This window comes from Protopterus annectens, chromosome 11.part0 (genome assembly GCF_019279795.1).
Source record: "Protopterus annectens isolate FY-2018-M chromosome 11.part0, PAN1.0, whole genome shotgun sequence".
In the NCBI taxonomy this organism is placed as follows: Eukaryota; Metazoa; Chordata; order Ceratodontiformes; family Protopteridae; genus Protopterus; species Protopterus annectens.
The window spans coordinates 1,550,413,577-1,550,426,253 of record NC_056745.1 but is presented as its reverse complement, the minus strand read 5'-3'; the positions used below and the strand labels follow the sequence as shown (position 1 = coordinate 1,550,426,253).

Genomic DNA, 12,677 nt, shown 5'->3' with positions numbered 1-12,677 from the left:
TCTCCCCTGCCCCACAGGCACAATCTCAATGACTTTCCTCTACGTCCGCTGACCAAGGAGCAAATAGAAGCTCCCTTGGGCGGAAAATTATCTCTGTTTTCAGACAATTGGCACAGATTGACAAAGGACAAATGGATTTTGGACATTATAGATCAAGGTTACAGGTTCCATTTTCATACCTTACCAAGAAAACAAGGCATGCCAAACCTACCACAAAACCAGAGGGCAGAGGCTATCAAGCAAATTTCTCTGCTTGCTCAGATCAAAGCAATAGAAAGAGTTCCACAACAAGAACAAGGTCAGGGGTTTTACTCAAGACTGTTCCTTGTTCCAATAAAAGAAACTCAATGGAGACCAATACTGGATTTGTCCACATTAAACACTTTTCTCATAGTACCAAAGTTCAAAATGCTGACTCTACAGCAACTCCTTCCCATGCTGGGCAAGGGGTCTTGGCTGATTACTCTGGACCTCAAGGAGGCATACCTGCATGTCCCTATCAGACACAGCTGCAGAAGATACCTCAGATTTCTTGCAGGGCCAGAGCATTATCAATTCTCAGCATTGCCATTTGGCTTATCTACTGCGCCCAGAGTATTCACAAAATGCCTGGCTTCAGTAATTGCTCATTGCAGGCTCCAGGGAATCCAAATTTACCCATACCTGGACGACTGCCTCATACAAGCGGACGACAAATTGATGTTGACAAAAAACTTGAACTATGTCATACAATTACTTCAGGCTCTGGGATACACAGTCAACTTCCAAAAGTCAAGACTTCAACCATCCCAGCAAATAACCTTCTTAGGAGCCAATCTGGACACAGCCTCTCAAATGCCTTACCTGACAGAAGACAAGCAAGAGAAGTTAACTCATTATTTCAACGTTTTGGCAAAACTCACCCAGATGACTGCAAGGAGATTCCTACAGGCCCTGGGTTACATGGCATCCTGCATTCTCCTGGTTCCATTAGCAAGACTACACATGAGAAAGCTTCAATGGTACCTAAAAAGCCTATGGTCTCAGCACAGCAACAACTTAGAGGCTACCATACCGCTCATTCCATGCCTACAAAAGGAATTCCTATGGTGGGCCTCGGTAAGCCAGGCAAACACAGGTATGTCATTCAAAAAACCTCAGATAACACAGACCATGATCACAGACGCCTCAGACCTTGGATGGGGGGGCGCACATGGAAGGCAGATGTATACAAGGACAATGGTCTCCAAAGGAAACACATCTGCATATAAACCAAAAGGAAATGCTGGCAGTAATGCATGCCATCGAGGCCTTTCGACAACAACTTCAGCAAGGCCATTTATTGATACGGACAGACAAGACCACTGTGATGTGGTATATAAACAAGCAAGGGGGCACCCATTCTTACCCCCTTTGCAGACTGACAATGAATCTTTGGGAAAAATCACTGAGCCTAAACATACAGTTATAATCCCAGTTTGTTCCAGGCAAAGACAATGTGCTGGCGGACAGCCTAAGCAGGAATTTCATAGATCCACACGAGTGGAGGTTACATCCGAAGATCTTCACACAGCTCACCTCGACATGGGGCAGGCCAGAAGTAGACCTATTTGCCTCTCACCTCAACCATCATCTACAAAAATTCTGTTCAAGGACATACCATCCACAAGCTTGGAAAATTGATGCTCTTTCATTCAACTGGAACTTCCTAAAAATCTATGCATTCCCACCTCTGCCACTGATGACCACAGTATTACTAAAGATCAAAGCAGAGAGACCCAAGGGGATCCTAATAGCTCCAGACTGGCCAAGACAACACTGCTACCCACTACTACGGAGCATATGTCACAACAAGAAGTGGGCCCTTCCACAATGGCCCCTACTTTTGACTCAACACAACTTCAAAACAGTGCATCCAAACCTTCAGACACTGCAGCTAACAGCCTGGGAGATCCCATGAATAACCTCAATCCATCTCTCTCCAAGGAAGTTCAGCGGATATTAACAGAAGCTCGAAGACTATCCACCAGAAAGGTTTACTTAGCAAAATGGAAGAGATTCAGCATTTGGAATACCAGCAAGGGACATGATGCATCACTATTGAACATCCCACTCATCCTGGAATACTTGGCAGATATGCTACAGAATGGACTCTCATATTCTTCCATAAAGATACAGGCTTCAGCTATTTCAGCTAGATATAATACCGATCCACCTGTGTTTTCACATCCTTTGCTAAGACAATTCCTCAGGGGAATCAAGAATATTAAGCCACCAAGAAAGGCTCCAGTGCCAGCTTGGGACCTCAACTTTGTCCTAGAAAAACTGACTCTACCTCCGTTTGAGCCAGCAGCTTCAGTGGACTTACAATTTCTCTCATGGAAGACAGCTTTCCTGTTGGCAATTACCTCAGCAAGAAGGGTTTCGGAACTACAGGCCCTAATGGCAATACCACCGTTCATAATCTTTCACAGAGACAGGGTCTCCTTAAGAACCAACCCTACTTTTATGCCAAAGGTGGTATCTAGGGTTTCTTTAAATCAAGCTATTCATCTGCCTGCTTTCTTCCCCAATCCTGAGAACAAAGGGGAAAGACTGTTACATACCTTGGACATTCACAGACAACTTCGCTACTACCTGGACAGGACCAAGACCAGTAGGAAATCTGATCAACTTTTTGTAGCTTACGCCCCTGGAGTACAAGGAAAAGCAATTTCAAAACAGACTATTTCAAAATGGATTGGACATTGCATCAGATTTTGTTATTCCTTCCATGGGAAGAATGTTCCAGCCAATGTCAGACCACACTCCACCAGAGCTACAGCCACCTCTACAGCATTCTTAAGAGGGGTGCCTACAAAGGACATTCTAGAAGCTGCTACATGGAGCTCCGTGCATACATTCTCCAAACACTACAATCTCCCTCTATACTCCAGATCCAGAGCAGGTTTTGCTTTGGCAGTCCTGCAGGGTTTGATTGCCACACCATCTCTTTCCTAGCGCATTCCTCCTCCCCCAGCTAAGCTATGGTATTCTACCCATATGTTATGACTGCAGTTGCATTCTTGAAGGACATAGTACAGTTTTGTACCTACCATAAATGTAGATGTTCGATAGATATGCAACTGCAGTCGGTTTTCCCTCCCTCCATACCCCTCTATGCCTTGGGTCCACTCCTATCCCTGTTTCTCTTAGCTGGGGATATCTGTTATGGTGTATCTGTTTATTGCTTACTTATTTGTCTGGAATCCTGTTTTTGTCCTCCAATTTGATTACAGCCTTCCTTGGAGGGCACCTGGCATCTGGGGCAAGAAACACTGAAGAAAATGGCGTCGGCTGATGCTTATATACTCCAGCCGCTCTGACGTCGGAGAGAAATGCGACATCAGCTGACGTCGGACCCAGACTTTGGAATCCGGTTGACCGAGGGCTGCCTGAGGCAGGACAACCCATATGTTATGACTGCAGTTGCATATCTATCGGACATCTACATTTATGGTAGGTACAAAACTGTACTTTTTCCCTACATACTGTGTCCTCTAATTGTGTTATTTTTTGAAACATCTCTCCTTGAGCAGTCTCATGTTTATCGAGCCTTTTCTTTATTTCGACCTCTGATGTTTGCAGTTTTATCCCCTCATCTGAATATGTGTTTAAAGCTTCTTCCATTTTTTCCAGTCTTATGTTGTTTGAGTTGATGTACTCCTTTAGCGTTTCATTTATTTGTATCCAGTTTGTTTGCACTTGTCTTGTGCTTTCCTCTAGGTTACTGGAAGTCATGACTGGAACTTGAACTGCTTTTTGCTGAACAGCTGCAGTACTTTTCCCAGTCAGTTTTTTCCTCAACTTTTGTAGCTGATTTTCTTTCAGGTCCCCTGTATTTCTTTTTCCTGGCATCCAGGTAGTGCACTTACTAGGCAGTTACTGAAATTTACCCAGAAATATAAATTCACTGGGTATCTTTTCTAAGTTTCTGTTTTCACACTGGGAGAGCTAGAATTAAACTGTTAACTCAGTGTACAGCCATCTTGGAAGCCTCTACTGTAGGCTTCTGTGCCACACTGTTGAAGGTGGAGCACTGAATAGAGGCATTATTGGGTGAGCCACTGCTTCAGGACGTTGGCTGCATTTGTGAAGTTAGTACTCCAGATACAAAGTTCTCTGCTTGGTGTGCAGTCCTTTGGCTCTTTACATTGTAGTGGCTGCTGTTGGAACAAATCCCAGCCAAGGATTTATCAAATAGGCTTCTTTATATTTGCTGTAACTAATGCATTCATACTTTATTAATTGATCCTCAAGATTACCCTCCTGAGGGATTATCCCTCAATCCACGCTAGATGAGTACCTCCATTGTCATCCTCGTCTGTTGGAATTTTAATTGTTTGGAAGGTTTTTGGTTCTACATTAGTTTAATAGTATATGTGTCAAATCTTCATTGCTGATTATTGATTTGCAGGATGGTTCTTGTTAGTGAAGTGGGGGATGATCAGGCAGGGTAAGTTGACGCATGCTTATTGCTGATATGCTACATCACAGCATGCAGGCATCCCCAATGCTGAATTTCACTGATTTCACAGAAAATGCCAAGTGCTAATTGGAGGTGAAGATGAACTTAACAAGGACCCACTGGGGAAGATTCAGTCCCAGATCATGTAAATATGGTAAGAACCTGTATGTTATGAACTGGTGAATTAATGACTGGCAAATTTAATGTACTGAGGAGCAGTTCACATGGGATATGTCTAAGGTTATTTGTTTTGCCCTAACTACATATTGTTTTACAAAGTGAAGAGACAAGACCTGGAATATGTAATTGTATTTAATACTTTGCTCTTTTATGTTTTGGTTTTCTGTATTTGTTTAAAATAATGTTGTATTTCTTTGCAGACCAGCTCAGCTTGAAATAAAATATGTTGTTTCACTCACTGACTTAAAGAAAAAGCTAGCAGAAGCAGTCTTCCGGAAGGAATGTTACAGGGAAATAGAGGGTAAGCTTTGCATTTGCCATGCCCTTTGTCATTTATTGTTCAGCCATACAGAGATCCTAAACAGTGTACACAGATACCATTGCCCAACTATTTATGGGTCTGTAGAGACACTGCTGTTGCATACAGTGCTGTCTTGCAGTAATTAAATGTCAATGATGTGGTCCATTGTGTGTTGTTAGAAGGTGTACTTTGTATGGTTCGTATATATATTTTATGTTTGAATGCATTCTGTAGCCACTTCGATGTTGATCTATTTACTGTGCTCTACATTCTGTCCACACTGTATTGATATATGTTATAATTGTTACTGTCAATATTCTGTAGAGGCTGTGCTGTGTTTTTTCTTTAGCCCAGGTCATGGTTCTTCAGGTCAGTACATCTACCTGGTTAACAAATGAATTAACCAAGTAAATAAAGCAGACACGAAGTAAATAAAACATGTAGCATAGAGTGTTAAATTGATAGCATAAAGAGGTATTTGGAGCAGTGCATTACTGATTTTGAGGTATAAAGGTATTCCAACACTTTATGCATTACCGCTTAGCTAGGGCTAAAGTATTCCCGGCGCCATAAAGTCTGCTCTTCAAATTTTCCCTTAGAGCTAGCCAGTTTTAGTTTTAGCAATCAAATCTGTTTCTTTGAGCTCAGTACTTGTTGCAAGCACTAACAGCACTCAACTTTCCTCACTTGTCTAGAGGAAAACAGTTTTTAGTACTTAATAAATAAGCACCTATCCAGGCATGTCTAAGGGTCAGCTCCCAGTGAATTTCTTCTGTCTACCTGATGAGTCTGGGCATCTTGGGGCAATGCAGTGATTGCCTCATGTACACAGACAACCCTCTCCTCTTGCCACCCAACACTACAACCTGCGAGAGATGCACTTACATAGCCAAACTGGAAACAAAGCTCTCTTCACCCAAGACTGGACTAGGCAGTCAAGAGGAGAAGGTAAACACTTGCACCACACCACACCCATCACATAGTCCCTCAAAACCTACACCACCAAAACACACACATAGAAACACAAAACACACACCTACATTCGCGGAGGCTCTCAATAAAAATCTGTCCAAGCAACAGGGACCTCTAAAGCAGAAACGCAAGCAACCTCCACCCCCCAACACAACCGAAAAGACACATAGCCCACAAACTCAGTGTGCCACTCAACCACAGCCGATAAGGCATAACAACGTACCCATCACTCTAGTCATAGGTGATTCTATAGTCAGGCACACTGATGTTCCACTCACCAGGCTAAACAAGGTGAAAGTTACTGTCAGCTGCCTGTCGGGTGCCAGGATCCACCACATAATGCACGCACTCAGGTCACTCCACAACAAGTACAAATGTGACTCTGTCATTGTCCGTGTTGGTGTGAATGACTTGAGATGTACCTCCCTGGAGTAGCTGTAGGGCAATAGTGGAGAATCATTTAAGCTACTTCCTTTGCGGTGTCAGTTGCTTGCGACATTGAGCATATCTTATGAACTTCTTACTGTAATTTAACTAAAGGCATTGCAACTATTTGGGCCTTTCTTTGTTCTGAGACTTAAGTGATGGCTAATACTCCTTGTACTAGTAATGGCAGTAGACTCGTTAAATCTGAGTACAGTTTGCAGCTGTGGCACAGTACTTTGAGAGAGTGAAACAGTCATACCTCAGTGTTATAAAGAGTGTAAAAAGTAAATGAAGTACATTCCTTACCTTTTACACCTTCTGTAATATTCAGATACGAGTTTATTCTGCAGATTGGTGTTCTTTACAAGACAGTTTATTCAGAAAGTAACTGTCCATGAGGAGGCATGCATAGCCGTTATGTAGCTACTACTCAACTCATCAGTGGCATGTCAATGATTGTATACTGCAATAATTGCAGAGAGTTATGGCCATACATAATAGAATTGGTAAGAGTGCTTCATTTTTCCTCGGAGCAGGCAAGATGATGGTGGTGTCAGCTGGATTTTGAATTATGCTGGAAAATTTTTATTTATTTATTTATTTTTTTAGCATGTTACTTTAAACAACTTAAAAGTGCTAGAGGTAAATGGTAGCATGCTGTATTTGTGTTGTCCTGTTTATAAAATGGCTACTAGTAAAAGTCAGTAGGGTGCTAGTTTGGCTGCATTTCTATATAAAACCATTCTCTTGGAGTGTTGGACTTTTCATCGAAGTAAAATCTTGTGAACAGATGACAAATGGAACTCCTAACCTCAGGTTGACGTTAATGGTAATGACCACCTGGGAAGTGCTGAGCGGAATGTTACATTAAACATTCAGCATATGTGTTAGCTGGGTCAGTTCCTGAGTTCAGTGCTTGGGGAATTAAAGCAAATCATAGATTGATCAGTTTCTGGCTGCCATTATGGGAAAAAATCACTCCAGTGGTAAGGTGTTCATAAGAAAGTTATATACCAACAGTCCTTGTTTTAAATCTAAAATTAGAGACAAAAAAATCAAAAGTTGTTGAGAGAGCTTCCAAGGTGGCTGCACACTGAACAAGTTCATTAGAGCTTTTGAATGTAAAACTGAGAAATTGTTTTAAAAAGCTAATAAAAGTTATCAGTTTGCATACAATTCAGTTACTGGATAGTAATTGTATTGCCTGGATGCCAGCAAAAAAATGGAAAAGATAGGAGAAAAATTAGTTGGAAGGGGGAAGGAAGAGGCTCTGGCTGGCAAAAACATTGTAGCTGTTTATCAAAAAGCAGGTAGTTTCAGCCTTAATACAGGAGATGGCTGTCAATAATTAAGATGAAAAAATGAAATCCACTCAGAGGTGTAAATAACTGAGATACTTCAGGAGTATTTATTTATTTATTTAACATTTGTTAACTGGGAAAGTCCGACTTGGAACAAAGCCAATTTTCAGTGTAGGCCCTGGGAGAAAGGCTCCAGATACATGTCTTTGTAACGTGGGAGGAAACCGGAGCACCCGGAAGAAACCCACACGAACGCAGGGAGGACATGCAGACTCTACACAGAAGGCACCCCAGGCGACAATCGAACCGGAGAACCTCTTGCTGTGAGGTGACAATGCTACTGCTGCACCACTGCGCCGTCCAGTATACAAGCTCAAATGAAAAAAATCTGGAAAAAATAGAAGAAACTTGAAGTAGCTCTTCAGATGAGCTGATAAAATTGCAGAAATCAGAAGCTGAAGTAAAGGAAAGACTAGGTGAATACAAGGCATCTAAAGCACTGTTTCAGAAATAGAAGAGTTAGAAGATGGAGCATGCAGAGACGGCCTGAGATAAACTGGAAAGACTGCGGTGGTGGTGCTGCAGTAGCGTTGTCACCTCACAGTAAGACGTTGTCCTGTTCGATTCTCAGCTAGAGCGTCTTCTGTGTGGAGACATGCGTGAATGGGTGTACCTTCGTTGAAGGTTAAGTGTCAGGGCTGGCAACTCGGCACGTAAAAATCTACTGCCAATCATTAGAGGACCGGAGTTCCGCTGTGGCGACCTCTAACCGGGAAAAGCCGAAAGACACAACAACAACAAAAAGAAACTGGAAAGAATAGATTGTATTCATTTTTTGAAAATACAAATAAGCTACCAGACAGGTATTTAACAGCAGGATGTTTTAATTGATAGGGTACATCATCTGCATGCTGCATAGCTGACCATGCGAAAGCAGCCAAGACCGATATTGGTAAAGATATAATCATAACAGCAGAAAGAAAACATGCTAAAAACTGGGAACACCAGAGAGAGTGAGAAATAATTATTCATTGTACACTAGCAGAAGAAAAGCAAATGTGTCCTGGCGATCAGGGGATTTCAGGAGGCAGGAATGAGGGCCCTGTGGATCTTCTTCGTGTTTCACTGTTACAGTCATCACATTGGGGTTATCTGCCTGCAGGTAGCCCTCAGCCGGCCTGAATACCAGAGTCTTCTGATTTCTGCGTCGGATGCTGTCACTTCTTCCATGACGTCAGGTCGTCAGGGGTATAAAACATGCAGCCGACGCCATTACATCAGTCTTTCTTGCTGTGCGGTGCCCGAAGCAGATGTTCTTCGTGTTTTACTGTTGCAGTCATTACATTTGGGTAGTCTGCTGGCAGGTTGCCCTCAGTCGGCCTGATTAACAAAGTCTTGGGTCCTGCATCAGTTGCTGTCCCTTCTTCCATGACGTCAGGTCATCAGGGGTATAAAACATGCAGCCGATGCCATTACATCAGTCTTTCTTGCCGCGTGGTGCCCGAAGCAGAAGCAGTTTGCAAGTGCCGGTCGGCCGACTCCTGAAATTTTCGTTTTCGATTTTCAGATCCGAAGTCTTCAACTAAAAAGCTAAGTACCCAGTTGGGGGGAACTTTTTCTTCTTCTTTACCGATGTCAGTAAAAGTTAATAATTGCATTACTTGTGGGAAGCAAATACCTATAAGGATTTTCATTTGTACTGTAGTCCTTGCCTAGGCCCTGACCATAACGTACCTTGCTGTTGGTTTTGTGCTTCTAAATATTTTGGCTCACGCTTGATCCAGAAGTGGCGTCGGTTAGCAATCCGACTACCAGAATACCTAAAAAACACCAAAAAAAAAGAGACAGGCCGTTGAGGTCCAGAACTGTTGACAATGCTTCTCCTAAGCCAGTCACCAGTTTGCCGGTACTCAATGAGGTGCTTTTGCAGCCCCTGATACCCGCTACTTCTGATTCGCAGGCCTCTACTGAGACCCATTGTGAGTCCGGTATGCCACGAGATGCTTCAGTTATGGAACCCGTGGATGTCTCTACCTTGGATGGGTCCGGAGCCACTGTGCAGGCACCGGCTTCTGTGGGTGTTTTCAGGCCTACAGATTTGTATATTAGACCAACACCATCTTCAAAACTAAGGCCAAAATCACGAGCTATGCCTAAAAAAAACACTGCCTGGGCCACATGTGCAGGTCCCTATGCCTAAAAAACAGATGATCAAAACGGCTGAAGATTTAATTACTCTGATCAGGGGTAGCCAATCCCCCCCTTCTAAGAGGCCTAGGCAAGACATTGATTATGATTCTTCTGAACAGGATTCTATTTCCTCTGACTCATCTAAAGAGTAGGAATTTGTCTATACCTACTTATGAAGACTCTGATGCAGAAGATTTCATTCCTTCTGCTTCTCCCCCTGAGGATTTTTCTTTTGGGGAAACTTTACATACATTATGGGAACATTTCCACTGGGAAAGTCAGGATTTCTCTGAATCTAAAAAGAGACTTAGGGATTTTCTTCTTCCTCAGCATAGGCCTTTGGCTGTACCTCCTGTTCTAGACGTTGTTGTTGTGTCTTTCGGCTTTTCCCGGTTAGGGGTCACCACAGCGGAACTCCGGTCCGCTAATGATTGGCAGTAGATTTTTACGTGCTGGCTTGCCGGGCCTAACGCACAACCTTCAACGAAGGAACGCCCATTCACGCATGTCGCCACACAGAAGACGCTCTGAGAATCGAACGGGCAACATCTAACTGTGAGGCGACAACGCTACTGCAGCACCATCACTGCAGTTGTTCTAGACATTGTTGATGATGTTTTTTCAGAATCTATTATGGCTCCTGATTCTCTGCCTCCGGCTCCTTGTAAGCCAGACAGATAATACAGGGTCCCTGACTCCCACAAATTCCTTTTCAAAAATCCTGTTGCGGATCCTGAAACCATTTCTCAGGGTCCCAAGGGCATTAAGGCTTCTACAGCTAAAAATCCTACCCCTTTTGATAGAGATTCCAGGGCGCTGGATAGATGGGGTAAGAAGGTTTACACTTTTGCAACCTTGGCAATCAGGGCTTTAAACTGTCAATTTCATATGCTAAAATATCAACAGCATATCATGGGACTACTTAAACAGAAAATGATGTTAATTTCTGACTGTGGAAAACAAAGATTTACAGGATGTATTGCATTCAGCTGAACAAGTTGGAAAACATACTTTGCAGTGTGGTTTTGATTCTTTGGAGGCCTCTTGCAAGGCTGCTGTAACTGGGTCTGTGCAAAGAAGGCATGCTTGGCTCAAAGAGCAAAATCTGCCTGATCATGTTAAATCAAAATTGTTGGATGCTCCTTTACAACAGGACTGTCTCTTTGGTAATAAGGCTGAAGAAGTTTTAAAAAAGATGGAAGATAAAGCTAAATCTATGCAAACTGTGAAAGATTTCTTACAAGTGCAACCTCCAAGATTTAGTAGGCACTGGCCTACTAAGAACTGGTCCTTTCCAGTTCCGTCGAGAGCCACTCAAGTCAAACCCAGACATTCCAAAGGCTCCAGGTTTCAGTCACAAGGGACTTTCAAAACAAAACAATGGGGTGTCTCTTCCAAATCTGGAAACAACAAGACACCTCCCTATGGTAAGCAGTCTCAGTGACTTCCCTTTACACTTACGAAGCACTTACCTTTTAGCCGCCCCTTTGGGGGGAAAACTGGCTCTTCATGCAAGAAACTGGCAACTTATAACCCAGGACAAATGGGTTTTAAATATAGTATCCCATGGATACAGATTTCATTTCCACACATTGCCATTTCTAAACGGATGGCCAGACCTGCCCCCAAATCAGTGGGTGAGGCTTACTACTTTCCCTCATGAGCATGGGGGCTATTCAACCAGTACCAGAAGAGGAAAAGGGACAAGGTTTCTATTCAAGACTTTTCCTGGTACCCAGAAAAGACAAATCATGGCATCCAATCCTGGGCTTATCTACTCTAAACACCTTTCTGGACATTCAAAATTTCAAGATGCTGACTCTTCACCAGTTACTTCCTATGCTAGGCAAAGATGCCTGGTTGGCAACTCTAGATTTAAAAGAGGCTTACCTGCATATCCCAGTCAGGGAATCTTGCAGAAGATACCTCCGCTTCAAAGCAGGCTGCTTGCATTACCAGTTCTCTGCACTGCCCTTTGGCTTATCTACTGCTCCCAGGGTCTTTACAACGTGCCTGGCTCCAGTAATTGCATTTTGCAGGCAAAGAAATATTCAAATATATCCATAGCTGGACGATTGTCTAATTCAGGCAGAAAACAAAGACACTCTTCTAAACCATCTGGCATTTGTAAAAAGTGTTCTAACTTGTCTAGGGCACACTATAAACTAAAAAAAAAATCACAACTGGTACCCTCTCAAAAAATTTACATTCCTGGGTGCAAGCTTGAATGAAACTGCCCAGATGGCTTTCCTTACGCCAGAGAAGCAAATTCATTTGGTGACTTACTTCAAACAGGTGGCCACAAAAACCCTGCTTTGTGCAAGGCAAATGCTGCAAGCCTTGGGGTTCATGGCCTCCTGCATTCTTCTAATTCCATATGCAAGACTGCATATGAGGAAACTTCAGTGGTACTTAAAAAGTCTATGGCGTCAGCATTGTCACAGCCTAGAAACAATGATTCCTATCATACCTTGCCTGGAACTAGAGTTCCTATGGTGGGCAGAGGCCTGCCACCAAAACAAGGGACTGCCATTCACACCACCCCCTACCACCCAAACCTGACTACAGATGCATCAGACTATGCTTGGGGGGGCACATCTGGCAGGGAAGTGCATTCAGGGCAAATGGAGCCCAAATCAAATGCACCTTCATATCAATCAAAAAGAAATGCTAGCTGTACAGAATGCACTGACAGCCTTCAAGGACTACCTTCATCCAGGACAATTAATGATAAAGACAGACAACACCACTGTTATGTGGTACATAAACAAGCAGGGGGGTACACACTCCTACCCCCTTTGCAGACTAGCCATGGCATTGT

The 12,677-nt window shown here is 43.1% G+C and overlaps 1 protein-coding gene across 1 annotated transcript in view; it reads left to right on the top strand.

Moving 5' to 3' along the window:
- The window catches only part of TASOR2 (transcription activation suppressor family member 2), a 2,454,942-nt gene that overhangs the window by 774,370 nt on the left and 1,667,895 nt on the right, over positions 1-12,677 (top strand). The window contains exon 10 of the mRNA XM_044088824.1: positions 4,867-4,967. Within this exon, the coding sequence (XP_043944759.1) occupies positions 4,867-4,967 (101 nt within the window). The remainder of the gene's footprint in view (positions 1-4,866; positions 4,968-12,677) is intronic.